The sequence below is a fragment of the Spea bombifrons genome, chromosome 2 (assembly GCF_027358695.1).
Source record: "Spea bombifrons isolate aSpeBom1 chromosome 2, aSpeBom1.2.pri, whole genome shotgun sequence".
Taxonomy (NCBI): domain Eukaryota; kingdom Metazoa; phylum Chordata; class Amphibia; order Anura; family Pelobatidae; genus Spea; species Spea bombifrons.
This window is the reverse complement of record NC_071088.1, coordinates 57,475,672-57,492,112: the sequence shown is the minus strand read 5'-3', so window position 1 is coordinate 57,492,112 and position 16,441 is coordinate 57,475,672. Positions and strand designations below refer to the sequence as shown.

At 39.9% G+C, this 16,441-nt stretch overlaps 1 protein-coding gene across 1 annotated transcript; it reads left to right on the top strand.

Annotated features, from left to right (window-relative positions):
* Window positions 1-1,566: 1,566 nt before the first annotated feature.
* On the top strand, window positions 1,567-12,734 carry LAMTOR5 (late endosomal/lysosomal adaptor, MAPK and MTOR activator 5). Its single transcript, XM_053454331.1, has 4 exons — window positions 1,567-1,647; window positions 6,380-6,441; window positions 6,887-7,004; window positions 12,476-12,734. Exons 1-4 carry the CDS (start codon window positions 1,613-1,615, stop codon window positions 12,534-12,536), a joined length of 276 nt encoding a protein of 91 aa, XP_053310306.1. The 5' UTR covers window positions 1,567-1,612; the 3' UTR covers window positions 12,537-12,734.
* The last annotated feature ends 3,707 nt before the right edge of the window (window positions 12,735-16,441 follow it).

The window sequence follows — 16,441 nt, the reverse complement described above, 5'->3', positions numbered from 1 at the left end:
AGCGGTGCAGGGGACCTGCATCCTACTCCCCGATACGCTCAGACAGCCTCCCCTGCCAGCACTTTCCACGGGGGGAGTACCGGCACGGGAGGTTGTCTAAGCCCCTAAGTGGTGTTAACTTGCAAATGCTCTGAAAAATACCTCTCGTCTTATAATCGAGGTCGTCTTTTAATCAGACCTCAAAAAAATGTCCGCTGGGACCAGGAAGCTTACCGGTGCTTTGGTTGCGAGTAACTAGCGTCTACTAGCAGCAGGAGAACAGGAAGCTAGCAGAGTGTCACATAATTCTGCCTCCCCCCTCCTTCCTCTGGGGACGGGGCCAGAGAAGTTGCTCGTACAGCCGGGCCCCTGCAGAAGTCTTGAGTGAGAGATCTGCAGTTCAGGTAAGGGGGTGGGGGAGCGTTTTTGAGCAAGTATGTGTGATTAATGGAATGAATGAGTATTTAAATGTTTGTGAATGAGTGTGTGTGTGATAGCATGGATGTGTAAGGGGGGTGGTGGTGGTAGCATGGCATAGGGAGGCTGTACTCACACTCCTATCATCCCCAGGTTCCAGCATGTACTGGCTGCCTTGGCTTGATAGGAGTGTGATTGCTGTTACCAGTTTTATATATATATATATACATACATATATATACTTCCAGAAATGCCTTTTAACCCCCTATATGCCACTCTGCCCCATGATCTGCCTTTTAACCCCCTATATGCCACTCTGGCATATAGGAGGGTATAAGACATTTCTGGAGGCAGAGTGGCATATAGAGGGTTAAAAGGCACATCATGGGGCAGAGTGGCAAATAGGGGGTATAATGCATTTCTGGGGGCAGAGTGGCAACCCTGGGGGCAGATGTGCATAACTGGGGGGGGGCAGGTTGGCAAATAAAAGGAAATAAAATTATATTTTTCTCAATCATAGCTTTTATTAAATATGAAAAAATTGTTTACATGAATTAATATTTACTAGTAAACCTTTTTTTCCTATAGGGTAGTCTTATATTCAGGCTTTTTGTTTTTTTCCTAAATTAATATTTAGATTTTGGGGGGGTCGTCTGCAAGTAGCTATTGTGAACTTGTGGTATAATAAATCACACTCAGCATCTGTCTTCGTTACGCAGATCGAATTAGGTTTGATTAAGGTTATCAAACTTAATAACATGCGTCAATAAGTTGCTCCTTTACTTTCCCAGGGGCTCCAACTCTAATACTATGGGAAAGTAAAGGGTAATGTTGAGAAGGTCCATAATTGAAAATATAAACTACAGGTCCAGGGAAAATTGTGTAACTGTTTGTTTTCTTTTTATTTGACGCAAGTAGATGATCCTTTAGTGTCCTCTCGGTGTTATCACGGCTTTCGATGATTAACGATAAGATCCGCAGGGCAGTACAAACATTAAAAACATATCTATGTCCATTGGCCTTTAAAAGTATTATATATTGACATATATAAATAATTGGCGGAGGCCGCCATTTTCAAGAATTCCTACATCTCGTACGCTATCGACTCCATCAAAATGGTCTCGCTTATACTATCTCTCGTATTTAGAACTCTCTAGTGCTGTCAGAAAACACGGTCACGCGATATCTGCGCGGAAGTCACGTGACGGGGTGAAAGATGGAGGCGGCACTGGAGCAGCATCTAGAGGATACGTAAGTCTCATTGCGGAAAATATCAAGTCGTATACACCGGTGTACAATGATAAATCGTGTGATTGTAGGCAGTGATATAAAAGAAAGTCGTGTCGAGTTGGTACTCAATGTATCGACCTTATGGGTGCGCCTCAAGCGCCAGTAAAGTTTTTTTTTTTTTTCTTCTCTCGGATGGCCCGTACGACGTGAAATAATCCAACTCAGCATGTAACACAGATTTTAAACGTTTGCATTGAGAAAGCATGCCTGGTTGGACCAGAATGCATATGATAACTGACTCCTATGTATGTCAATGACTGGCGTCAGGTGACACCTTGGCGGGTATATGTACAAAGCAAATTAGACTATATCTCTTCTTTTTTCAGAGACGGGAGAACTTCTTGAGGGCCAGTACCACTAACGCCTAATGCATATTAACCCCTTAAGGACAAGGGCATTTCCACACTACAGGGCAGCAGTAATTGTCATGTTTTTACAATGTCGCTGTTCACATGTAATGTCCCTCTCACTCTATGTATCCACGCAAATTATGGCCCTGATTTGTAAACTACACAATATGCCTAGGCGTTTATCTATTTTGTCTGTTATAGCCAAGCTGATAAGGGTGATGGGAGTTGTGGCCCACAAAAGCAGGTGCACAAGAAAAGCAAAAGCCTTGCATAGCTTTGAAAATGTTTAATGTTATGTAAACCGTGCTTGCATAGTGTATTGTCATATAAGCCTTTGTTTTCTGTGTGTGTGTACCTTGCCCTGTTCTATGTCCTGCTCTGCGGTGAAATGAGCATATAGTATAACCTATAATAAAAAAAAATGTACAACAACCTATGCAAGTGGGATAATTCTGTAATCTGAAGATGCGGTTACATGTAATCTGTGCAAACAGTCCTAAAAAAACACGACAGGTGTGTGTGTGTGGTGGTATGGGGGAAACAACACCATTAATGTAATGGCTCCCTTTGCCAGAGATTGGTGACCAAGTGGTTACATTATAGGTGTCCAAATGCTCCTTGTGAAACACCCTGGGTTGTCTTCTCTACAAAAATTATTAACTTTTGTGGGGTGTTTTGAGCTGGTGGCCTGCTAAACATTGGCAAATTAGTCATAAGCCTCAGAAAATAACATTTTAAAAAGGTTTCGAGTTTTGAAAAGGCAAAGGGCATGCGCCCCCCCCCATTCAAGACATTTATTTTGTGCTGTTTTGGTCGTCTGTACTTTTATTTTGAGAGAATTATTATACCATATTAGAATTTAAAAAAAATTATATATTTTCGTTATTTTAATGTATTCAAACTAAATGTTGGACTGGACATCTTAAAATAGAATCAACAGAAAGCTGTATCTTTCCTGTTTCCTTTAAAATGAAAATATAATTTGTGTGGGTGCCAGAAAAATTCAACAGGAGACATTAAGACAAAAGTGTCAGGTTTTTGGGTATAAAACACTCTCAGTAAAGTCAATCATATCAGTCCCCTTAATCGTTATACACTTCTGATCTGCAAAGATTAAGTACTACTATGCCGTTTGTGAGATACAGTGGATATAAAAAAATTCTACACATTCCTGTTAAAATGCCAGGTTCTTACAAAGAAAAATCACGTCAGAACTTTTTCCACCTTTAATGTGACCTATAACGTGAACAATTCAACTGCAAAACAAACAGAAATTTTTGAGGTTGCATAAGTGTGCACACCCTGCTAGAACTCAAGCTGTGTTCAGAATTAACCATCACATTCAAACGTGTGTTAAATAGAAGTCGTTACACACCTGCCATCATTTAAAGTGACTGTTCCAGTAGGATTTACCTGATATTTGCTTAGTTGCATCTCAAAGCAAAAGCTATGGTCCGCAGAGCGCTTCCAAAGCAACAGAGGGATCTCACTGTTGAAAGATACCCATCAGGAGAAGGGTACAAAATAATTTCAAAGCATTAGATATACCATGGAACACAGTGAAGACAGTCATCATCAAGTGAAGGCAACAATATGGCACAACAGACATTACCAAGAACTGGACGTCCCTCCAAAACTGATGAAAAGACGGGAAGAAAACTTAGAGAGGCTTAGAAGGGGCCTACTGCAACATTAAAGGAACTGCAGGAATTTCTGGCAAGTACTGGCTGTGTGCTTCATGTGACAACAATCTCCTGTATTCTTCATATGAATGGGGTAGGGTGGTACACATCCAAATCCTCAAAAGCATGGCTTCACCAGAAGAAGATTGACTTTTTCGAATGGCCCAGCCAGTCCTGAATCCAATTGAACATATGCAGGATGATCTGAAGAGGGCTCTGCACAGGAGATGTCCTCGCAATCTGACAGATTTAGAGCGCCTTTGCAAAGAAGAGTCGGCAGATATTGCCACGTCAAGATGTGCCATGCTATTAGACTCCTACTCCACTGTATATAAACCCGCAGAAGGGAACCAATTAATAAATACATTCCACACTGTGCAGTGCTTTTCTGTATGTGATAGTTATGTGGGTCCAGGAAGAAAAAGAAAAATTGGCAACATGTTACGAACAGCTGTAATACCTACTAGTGGCCTCAGATATTTATTATAATAACAGTATTAGTTTTAAAATAGTGCAAGAAATCTTGCTTTCTCACAAAGTGTTGATTTTAAAGGATATTTATTATTGTATTTACCTTTATTTATTAAGTGGCAACACATTATGCAGCGCTGAACAATTGAATTGGAGCAGTTAACACATACATAAGCACTGCGTAAATGGTTGGCGCTATATAAATAAAATATAATAATAATAATACATAAGAAATATACAGTAATACTTACACATGAGGAGTGGAGAACTCTGCTTGCTATCTAGCCTTATGGTACTTTTATACAATGTTCCTGGCCCTGCAAGATGTGTTGCTGGAATCTGTCATTTTACATTAAAGGAATGGTATGTTTCATAAACTGACTATAGATTAGACCTTAAAACATAATTTATAAAACCAGTAAAAATAACAAAATAGTTTCATAAAAAAACTGCCATTGCTTTATACCAGGGGTAGGCAACCTTCAAGTTCCTTGGTGTGCCGGCAATAATTTCAAAAAATATTTGAAAAAAAATTATATTACTTAAACAGAAAACCGCCACACCGCAGAGGTGGAAATTTTTGTTTGGGTGCATTTTTTTTTTTCTTTTAATACACTGGAACCAACCTCCTACCCCCTACCTACCTACCCCCTGCTTCACTGCTGCGTGCGCTGCTTCACTGCTGCGTGCGCTGCTTCACTGCTTCGTGCCGGAATACGATGTCATATTCCGGCGCTCAGCATGAATCGCCGGCACCGCGACAAAGGCACTGAAGATGGAATCCTCGCGGAGGAGAGTGAGGGGCGCCGAGCAATTGCTGAAAACTCGAGTGACCTCTTGGTGCCCCTCTCTCTCCTCCGCGTTAGGAGGTTGAGTGAATTGAAAAACTACTATTTGATTTACCGTATTGGCTCGGATATAGGCCGCCCCCGTATATAGGCCGCACCCTAAAAGTTTGGTGCTTTTTTAAAGAAAAAGTTTTTTTTCTTTAAAAAAGCACCAAAAAAAACATGCTGCAACTCTGTCACCCCCCCCGAGATACGCTGCCACTGTTCTCCCTCCCCGAGATACGCTGCCACTGTCCTCCCTCCCCGAGATACGCTGCCGCTGTCCTCCCTCCCCGAGATACGCTGCCGCTGTCCTCCCTCCCCGCGATACGCTGCCGCTGTCCTCCCTCCCCGCGATACGCTGCCGCTGTCCTCCCTCCCCGCGATACGCTGCCGCTGTCCTCCCTCCCCGCGATACGCTGCCGCTGTCCTCCCTCCCCGCGATACGCTGCCGCTGTCCTCCCTCCCCGCGATACGCTGCCGCTGTCCTCCCTCCCCGCGATACGCTGCCGCTGTCCTCCCTCCCCGCGATACGCTGCCGCTGTCCTCCCTCCCCGCGATACGCTGCCGCTGTCCTCCCTCCCCGCGATACGCTGCCGCTGTCCTCCCTCCCCGCGATACGCTGCCGCTGTCCTCCCTCCCCGCGATACGCTGCCGCTGTCCTCCCTCTCCGCGATACGCTGCCGCTGTCCTCCCTCCCCGCGATACGCTGCCGCTGTCCTCCCTCCCCGCGATACGCTGCCGCTGTCCTCCTCTGCCCCCCCCTCCTCGACTTACTGGAGCAGACTCCCGGGTGTCTTGCGGGGCCGGCGAGGGACATCTACGCAATACGCGTATGCAACTTCCGGTACCGGTACCGGAAGTTGCATGCGCGTATTGCGTAGATGTCTCCCGCCGGCCCCGCAAGACACCCGGGAGTCTGCTCCGGTAAGTCGGGGGTGGGCAGAGGTAAAACGCTTAGATAACCTCCCGTGCCGGCACCCCCCCCCCGTGGGAAGTGCTGGCAGGGGAGGCTGTCTGAGCGTATCGGGGAGAAGGATGCAGGTCCCCTGCACCGCTGCGGGGGATCTGTATCTTAACCCCGCTGCCTGCCCGGCGCCCGGGACATGCAGTCGGGCGCTAGACCCCGAATATAGGCCGCACCCCCACTTTAAAAACTTAAAGTGGGGGAAAAAAGTGCGGCCTATATTCGAGCCAATACGGTATATGCAAATATATGAAGATTTTTTATGTACTTTGGATTAAAGTGACGTCAAAAATACTTTAACTTTATTAAGTTTGCCTGGCAAGAAAAAAAACCCCACAGACTTGCTGTCAAACGTTTTGTGTTAACTATTGCTACTTTTCCCTGGCTTTGTTGTAGAATGAAACACCCTTCCATTGTTGGAGTCTTGTGCACCGACTCACAGGGATTAAATCTAGGCTGTAAGTGTTTATTTACTTTTATTTAACCAAAGGTTTTAAAATGTTTTTGAATATGAATATTGTTGATATGCAGTGTTTTAATTAGGGCTGCAACAACTAATCGATAAAATCGATAATAATTGATAATGAAAATCGTTGCCAACGAATTTCATTATCGATTAGTCGAATCGATTTTTATCGATTATAAAATGAGGGTTTTTTCAGAGCAAACGCTCTGAAAAATACCCCTCGTTATATAATCCGTTTAGTCTGACTCACAGCAGCAGCTCCTAACTTTTTGTCTTCTTATCGTAGAAAATTGTGATATTCTTATCTTAACCTATTCTTACATAACCTATTTTTAAGTATGCTGTAATCAGGAAATATACCAAGATGATCAATTATATCTGGATGTTATAAAAACGGCATCCAGTGATGTCATTCTATGTTTCTCTCCTTCTTGAAGGCAGGGGGAGCTTGTCAGATGAACATGCTGGTGTCATCTCAGTTCTTCCTTTGCAGGCGGCAAAGCTTACTTTGGATCCCACAGATGTGCCAGTTGTGTGTTTGGAATCTGATAGCGGGTGAGTTATTTTTTTGTCCCTATTTTTAAAATATTGTCTCAATATTTGAATAATATACACTGAAACAATCGCATTGCAGATTTTTCCAGATCCTAATTATTACATACACCTGCTCCCTGGGAGATAGACCTTGGCATTTAATTCTTCGGTTGCCAGTGTAGTTTTTAGTCTGGTGTACCATAGTGACTTTGCAAAGTTTTGTTGTTTTTTAGTCTATATATGGGACAGCCTTATAAACAGCATACACTTTACCAAATGTAAAACGAAAGAAACTAATCTCTAGTAGTTTAAGTACTGTACTATACGGGGATCTGTTTACATACATCATGGTCTAGTTGTTAACATCTTACATAATGTTATGTACAAAATTAGTGACATGTTATAAATGACTGTAAAAGTAATGAAAACTAAATAATCTTCACAAAAACCTTGATTCCCTTTTTTGGGCATTCAATGTATCATACAATTGAGCCAGAGGCTTAAAAGAAAAAGCTTTGTGCACGTTGTACGGAGTCGCTTCTCAAGACTGTTAGCAGTCTATGGTCGTTTTAATGAAGAGTTGGACGAATGAAATGCTTTCTACTTTGGGGCAGTTTCCTGTTTGTCTTTTTAAGATGTGCCGTATTTTTGGGCACAATGCGCAATTAATCCCTTACGTGTTCCACCCAATAACTCTGATTACCAGTTCCTAAAAGGGAAACTGCCACCAAAACAAATTGATTTAAATAAGTTTCTATAGTTTTGTGCTTTCGGGTTTTCAGACAGTTGCATATTAGTCCTTTTTTAATTGTTCTAGCTGTGTTATTGTTACCTCATCTACAAACCAACACACATCGTACTGCCTTGTATAAACAATAATATAAGATGTATATTGTGAATATAAATGTTTTGTGCAACACCTAAAATACCCACGCTTGAATATATAAAATAGGAATATATACTTATGTTTAATCATCAGGTAAATATTCTCTGTAGAAAGTTAAATTAAAATTATTTAAAATTGACAAGCCGTGTTAGTGAATCACAGTCACTTGGTTTTAAGCAATCCTGCTCCAAATGAATCTGTAGCTATTGTGGCCTGTGCTTCCTGGGAAGAAACGCATCAGTAGATCACATGATGTGTTTCTCTGGAGCTTCCAGCTTCATCAGATAAATGACCACTCCTCCTCTAGCCTATCTATCACATTGTATCACATGGCACTAGTTGTCATATTGACCAGTGTGTGTATATGCAAATACAAACTATCCCTGAGGCAATCAATAACCTACTCTGAACAAGATTAAAAAAGTAGAATCACCCAAAAAATAGACATTAAAATTGTATAGTAATTTAGAAAGAGCAATTATTAAAAGTGGTTAAAAACATGAGATGGGCCACATTCACTACTTTTGAGGCTAATGTTTTAAGTAAATATACCCATTTCATCTCAGTTTGACCAAAACATTATCACCACCCTGCCAATTTTTCTAAAACTTTTACTATTCCTATAGCTTTCAATACAGATGGATCACAGTTATGATGTAATTAGAAGCGGGAAGATACACTGTGATTCATTAACCATTTTTTGATATTATGAACATCCTCACCAAGTCTCAATATACTACATTTCTAGTGTGGCATGTAATCAGGCACTTAATGTAATATGAAGTAAATGAGGTCACTCCTTCAGTGGTTTTTAATACTTTACAAGTGTGGTACCTATTATAACTTAAACAGGTGTTAGCATAATCATCACATAAAAATAAAAGTTCTTTTCAAGATGACTTACACACCTAAAAGTTTGATGGGGTCTTCCAGGAAGTATAATTTTTAAATGAAGATCTTTTAGTAACGCCCTCAAAAATCTAAAGAAAACATTCACACTTGAGGTTTAAAACATAAGTATCTCTTCATTTTATAAATTGAAGTGTGGGTGTTTCAGGTGGTGTACAAAACATTTTTCATATTAATGTTTCTGGTGCAGAGTTAACCCCTTAAGGACAATAGGGGTTTTTACTCGTAGTATATTGTGGGACAATGGCTCTTTTAACGTTTTTCAGTGTTACTGTTTAGCTGTGATTTTCTTCTCTCTCATTTCATGCTCCCACACATATTATATATTGTTTTTTTCAGGACAAACAGGGCTTTCTTTAGATACCATTCATTTTATCATATAATCTAATTTACTATAAAAAAATGATAAAATATGGGGATTTTTTTGTTAAAAAATTACTTTTTCTCACTTTTTAAACAGAAAACTTTTACTCATCTGCAAAAACTAATGAAAAAACCTACTAAATAGATTCTACTATTTGTCCTGAGTTTAGAAATACCCAATGTTTTTAGGTTTTTTTGCTTTTTTCTGCACGTTATGGGGCAATAAGTACAGGTAGAGTTTTGCTATTTCAAAACCTTTTTTTTCCAAATCTGGTAATTCTTCCCCCCATGTGCCATTTCGGGTATCTTTGAAGCCGGCCAATGCAATTTACCCCATCAAATCATATATTTTTAAAAACTAGACACCCCCAAGGTATTTGAAATGCTGGTATTTTAACCCTTTCAATGCACTAATTTTACCACCACCCTTTGTGAAACTTTATGGTAGTAATTATTTTTGTATTTTTTTCACACATGTTGTATAAATGTATCGCTCCTGGTATATGTCCGTGTCACACAACACCCCAATATGTGTTCAGTAACATCTCCTGAGCGCAGCGATACCCCCCATGCATGGGTTTGTAGGGTTATTTGGGAGGTAAAAGGCCGCCTTTGTGAGGTGTGTATTTTTTTGCCATTTAGACATCTGCCCCATGTCCCATATTTGGGACATCTTTGAACCCGGCCAATTCAATTTACCCCATCAAATCATATATTTTTTAATACTAGACACCCTATGGGCATTTGTAATGCCAATATTTTAACTCTTTCCATAATTGAATTTTTGTAAAGATAAAAAATTTTAGGACTTGCTTATTAAAATTTTTTTTTTTTTTTGGTGACAGTGGGGATTTTTTTTACATGTTACCATATTTTTGACATTTTTTTGAAACTTTTTTTTTTTTTTTTTTTTTTTACTAGTCACTCTCGTTAGTGAGCTGGGCTCCATTGACCTTGCATGGTTGGATGCAGTACCTGCATTCAACCTGCAGGAGGAGCTCGAGAGTTCTCAAGAGGGTCTGGATAGACCCTCTGTGAACTCATATCTATTGTTAATGCCATCCTGTGAATGACGGCAACGTCATTCACAGGATGGCACTTGTGGTTGCTCCTCGGAGCAATCACAAGGGGGTCGGGGGTCGGGGGGGTTGTGTTGCTACATGCCTCGATACTGAGGCATGTCAGTAACACAGTTTATGCTTAGGAAGCGATTCCGATCGCTTCCTAAGCAGTTTTAGCCGGGCGCCATTTTTCTTCTGGGGAGGGCTGCCGAGGGCTGCCCTCCCGGATCCACGGTCAGCCTCACTTGTGAGGCTTCCGTGGATGCTGCAAAGCCGCCGATCGCGGCGAAAACGCGGCGCTGCAGCTATTTAACGGCAGCCCGTACATGTACGGGCATTGTCGTTAACCCGTTGCACGGCAACCCCGTACATGTACGGGGATTGTCGTTAAGGGGTTAATATTGTTACTATTGGACCTATTCTCTATTGCTTTGTTTATTTCTATAAACAATAGAATGGCTCAATCACCCCCCATGACTCTCTAATAAAAATAAAAAAAAAAAGGATTTCATTGTATAGGATAGATTAAGCATTACCATAAAGAATCAGCACACTGTGGGATTTTATTCCAGAAGACCTGAAAAGAAAAACTACTTCCAGCTGTGATCACTTCAACATGGCCCAAAATAACTTGATTGTTCCACTTTTATAATTACTCTAATAAAATACCTACTTCTTAGAGGGCCTGTCATCAACAGCAATCCTGGACATTTTTAATTTGCTGCCTGGAAGCTGAAAGGAGGATCTCCTCCACGAGTGCTGGATATTAGCTTCATTAGAGACAGTTTGCTTTGTAACAGGAAATGGGTTACAAAATTTGACCGCAACTCTGTATCTGGTATAAATAGATGCTCTGGTTCCTAGTATATAATAAATGCTCTGGTTCCTAGTATATTGCATTTTTTTCAGGAAGGATTTTAACAAGTCTTAAAGCCAGCAACTCAAGGTAGGACACGGCCCTTGAAGAAATTGTACAATCTTAGGTGTCCTCTATTAAGTACCCATTCGTGATTCATAAAACATTTATTTTTAGCAGGTGGCTAACAAAGAAAGAGGGTGTTACATTGCTTGCAAGAACTACAGGTTTAAGGACTGGTACCTTCTTGTAACCTTCTCTGGTCTTAGGAAAGCATCATATTTTCTCTTTTTCGGACCATTCTCTGTAAGCCCTAGAGATGGTTGTGTGTGAAAATCTCAGTAGATCAGCAGTTTCTGAAATACTCAGACCAGCCCGTCTGGCACCATTCCGATGCTCCGTTTTAACTTCAGCAAGTTGTCTTGACACTACCTAAATTAATTGAGTTGCTGCCATGTGATCGGCTGATCAGCTATTTGCGTTAACAAGCAATTGAACAGGTGTACTTAATAAAGTAGCCAGTGAGTGTGTGTGTGTGTGTGTGTGTATATATATATATAATTATAGATGTCGGACTTTTGACATCCCGGAAGAAATCAGGAGCAGTTCTCCCTCTTGGCCACTCTTTACTGGCTATATGGACAATATACATACATTCTGTAGGCCAGGCTATGCTGCCTAGGAAAGCATTGTTACCTGACAATTCTTTAATAATCCTGTAGGAACATATAGCTACATTCCCTCCCTAATAAAACATTGTGTATTGGGGGAGGATTGTATTGAAGTCTGGTTTATCCTGTCCATCCCAGTGCTGTGTGCAGACTGACGTCTGCTCTAGTGCTGAACCACCCTAGCTGCAGTTGAAGCACAGTCCTCGGTAGTGTGTATGGGCTCTTTGCGAAAGCTATCTCTGATGTCACAGTTAGCCCATGGAGTAGAGACACACCAGTTCTAGGACAAAAGTCTTGGAACTGCCGTCCTAGGACAGAATACACTGCTGGTCATACTTTCAATGTTGCAAGTGCTGACATTGGATCAGGAAGGAAAATCATTCTTTTTATTTTTTAGCTACAGCTTGTTACACTTGTAGTGGGTATCAGGGCACTAGCTTAGCCATAGCATTATTCAGAAGCAATGTCTTTCTGGATAGAAAATCAAGAATGATAGTAAATGTATTTAATATGTCTGAATGGTTACTGTTCATTTATGGTCTGAAAATTCTAATATTGCACAGCCGTTAGTGGCAAGGCTGTCTCATATGATTCTTTTACTAGTCTTTAGTAAATTCAAACTTGCAATCATTTAAAAGATATATTGCAGCCCAATGTTATAAAATATAAATGACAGAATCAATAAAATGTCTTGGTTATACGCTTACATGAAGTCTGACATTTTCTTTTTTATTCCCCCTCTACAGAACAATAATGATTCAAAAACATGACCGCTTGACAGTAGCAGTTCACAAGATGTCATCCTAACGGCTTCTTTATGTGGAGTGGATGAAGAGAAAAATGTGGCATTGCAGATTTCATTCTAGTTTCTTTTTTTCTGAAAATACTTAAGTTTTTTTTGTCACTAAGCAGCTATGCACAAATACAGATTAAGCTGCCTGTGGAATCTCCCGAAGGAAAGGTTTGTGAAATGTTACCATTGAAGGCACTGATACATGTTTAGAGAGAAAAAAGGCCAACTGAGTTAGCTCTGTCCACCCTACATGGCTCTAGAAAAATATCTAGCCTGTATCTTGCAGGCAAGTCGCACCTTTTACTTTGGAAATATATTCAGTGCCCCCCTCCCCCAACCAGTAGAGTTGTTTCAGATATAATTAAAGCCAGGAATTGTTTTCGTATCACATCTTGATGTTATCACCTGTGCTCTTACACCAATATTTGTGGCCCCCATTATTACTGGGGGTATTCTGCATGAGCTGACCCTGAATCTTAAACATAATCCATTACATGACAGTTACATTGTGCAAAATGAGGTTTCAAAGACATTTCTTAATTGTAAGTAGGAGTGGCAAAAACTAGGAAAAATGGGTAAACTTAGACCGTGTGACTGCTATTTGAAAGCATAATTGCAGTTAAATTAAGGCGGGGCAAACAGTCTTGAGTTTGTTACATGTCATCTGTCCTTTCTTTTGCTGTACACGTTCTGCAATTTAGTAAATTTAATTTAAAAACAATTGTGTAGCGAATGTATTTCTGAATTATGTACAACAAATTGAGGATGTACTTAAATGTTAACAATGAAACTTTTAGCTTTGTATTCGGGGCATATAATAAATTTACTAATCTACTAGTAAGTGTATTCCCAATTATTTGCAGTGACCTTGAGACAGACTGAAAAATCAGTTTCATCAATAAATCACACAAACTAAATGAGTAAAAACATGCTTTAATGATTATTAGCATTTTTACAAAGGTTCAGATGCTACTAGTCTCTTTTGAGACTCTCCCTTTTGGTACCTGGCCAAATCCTGAAACCGTGCTCTGTTCTTTCCATTGAAATGGTTCCCAGGTTGATTTGGTATCACCTATTCAGCTGTGGTGCAGTCCCAGAGTCTGCTTCAGTCTGGCTCATTAAGCGGTTTTCTGTATTTTTCCCATTAGAGTACCCCCATAAACCATATTTTTTTTTCAGGACAAGGAGGCTTTCTTCTGAAATAATTTTCACTTGAAGAGACTATAAAAACCTTTCACATTTTTACCCATTGTAAATTAAATATACAAACCAAACAAAAATACTCAATTTACTTGTCTTGAGTTTGCAAGCCTCATATGCCTAGAATTTAAACCAATTTTAGTAACTATGGGTCAAATGTAAAACATATGTATATTCTGGTTTTCAAACTGATGTTTTTAAAAATGTGTGTGTGTATAGCTTGCTGTCCGTAGTCAGACTTCAAACCTGTCCAACAATATTGTTGGAATGTAGCTTACCCAAGGTATTTCCGCAGCGCTGCCAGTCTCTGCTTAGCATTGTGGTAATATGCATCCATGTCCCATATGCCTGGGTGAATCATGTTTTGGGATATAAAGGGGTCTAACTTAGAATATGCAGATGTCAACATTTTAAATTGATTTTTTTTCTACTGATGGATTTAGTGGGCCTACATATCCTTTTAGGCAGTATGGTAGTCCCATCATTTAAACATGTATAAAATGCTGATGAACTATTTGAATACATACCAAATGAGGGAGTTAGCAATGTTGTATATTCTTTAACCAGAGTAGTTTTAATGTTAGATATGACTTATAACAACCACCTGTTTTGGTGTACAAGCACTATTTTTAAAGGTGAACAATTAATAAAACTAAACCAAAGGAATATATACACCCCTCGATAGGTCACATGACACTCTAGGATCATGGGCAGATCTTTGCCTAATACTGGGTAGTGTATTGGAGTTAAACATACACTTTATGGACAAGGGAACAAATGTTATCAAACTAATACATCCTGTAAAAACTAGCAGAAATATGCAAGTGACATTTGATTTATATAGCACCCTCATATTCGCCAGTGGGTATTTAAACCATTTCACTGCCTTTAAAAAAGCTGTGCCTTAATTTTCCTCTGCAAAGCTCCTATCTGTCTTTTTTCTCTGCAGCAGCACACTGAGATCAGAGGAGACCAGACAACTGTGGGTGAAGGAGAGTAACAAGGCAGGGGGGCACAGAGAGACTTATTTTTGGGCAGCAAATTACGTTTTCAAATAAAAAAGCTCTTTAAATATGGTTTTAACCAAAAGGGCAGGAAACAAAATTTCTTGCCCCGACAGCTAAACAACATTAATCCAAAATGATTTTGGACATGGTTCACAAGTCAAATTTGTTTTGAAAACTGGGCAAACCAGGGCATTTATCTACAAGTATGGGGGACCTACCACAAGATTGTCTTCCCAGTTCATCGCTCCATGAGTGACAGTGCAGCATTAACCCCTTCAATGCTGCGATCAGGCATTTTAAGGGTTAATACCCTTTCTGTGCAGTGCACTGCTATTGCTTTCTGCAAAAAAAAGAAACCCTGCAAGCCCTTTGATTACTTCTACAAGGAAATATACATATTCATGGAATATATAGTTTTATGGGGTTGAATTCATATGTGCATGTTTCAGTTTTGATTCCACAAGGTCTGAGAAACATGACTTGGATGTGATTGTTTTGGGGTTAAATTAACTTTGGAAGGTGCTGATGTGGAATCAACTGCATGGGACAGGTCAATATGCCCCTAACTAGATTTCCTGAGTTGTCAATTTGTGAAAATATATAGTTGTATGGGGTTACATTGAAATATGGGACCTCTGTCTCAAATGATACCTGGACCCAAAATTCCATGTTTAAAAACTAAATGTGCATGTTCCAATTTTGAACCCACAGTACCAAAGAGACATGCCCCACCCCTACATATGTGCTATTCCTGGGGGTGTTTCTGAATATAAATCACAAGTTGTTTCAATAATTTCTCATACCCAGGAAAATGTACTGAAATACTCAATGTTAGACAGATTGGCGCTTAAATGGTTAAATAGAGTGTTAAAATGCCCCTTGTAGAATACTTTGGGATGTCAAATCTACATTGTTCAGCAGTTATCCATCTTTGGCCGCTATTGGGGCCCAACTCTCAGCATACCACTTTTAAAAAAAAAAAAAAAAAAAAAATCTCGTTTAAAAACAGCGATGTGCATCATTCATATTTAACCCTGTAAGTGCCAAAAAAAACAAAAATAGGCATATGAGGTTTTTTCCAAAAACAGGGCGGATAGCTAAATACATTTTTGGAGCCCCTCCCCCCCATTTGCACTGGTTATATATCGTCTTTAAAGGTGAAACTGAAGATTTTGCCTCTCCCCTCCTAATTGTTCACCAAATTTTTAGATATTTTTCATACAAAATGATTATATATAATTATTACTTAAAAAGAAAGCCCTACTTGTCCTAAAAAAAAAAAACAAAAAACAAAAAACTCATTTTCTATGGGTGCACTAAACAAGCTAGTGGGCAATCACAGTTGAATAACAGCAAAAAACACCTGAAAAACGCAGGCATTTTCAATGGCTGTATGAAACAAAGTACCGTATTTGCTCGATTATAAGACGATCCCCCAAAATCTGGATATTAATTTATGAAAAAAAGAAAGCCTGACTATAAGACGACCCTATAGGAAAAAAGTTTTACGAGTAAATGTTAATTGATGTAAACTTTTTTTTTTTAAAATAAAAGCTATGATTGAGAAAAATATTTTGTTTTTATTTCCTTTTATTTTCCAACCTGCCCCCCCCAGTTATGCACATCTGCCCCAGAAATGTCTTTTACCCCCTATATGCCACTGTGCCCCATGATATGCCTTTTAACCCTCTAAATGCCACTGTGCCCCATGA

Coding starts and splice junctions, on each gene's coding strand:
- LAMTOR5 (XM_053454331.1), top strand. CDS start 1,613: ATGGAGGCGGCACTGGAGCAGCATCTAGAGGATAC. Junction 6,442..6,886: donor ACAGGGATTAAATCTAGGCT/GTAAGTGTTTAT, acceptor TCCTTCTTGAAG/GCAGGGGGAGCTTGTCAGAT. Junction 7,005..12,475: donor TGTTTGGAATCTGATAGCGG/GTGAGTTATTTT, acceptor CCCCCTCTACAG/AACAATAATGATTCAAAAAC.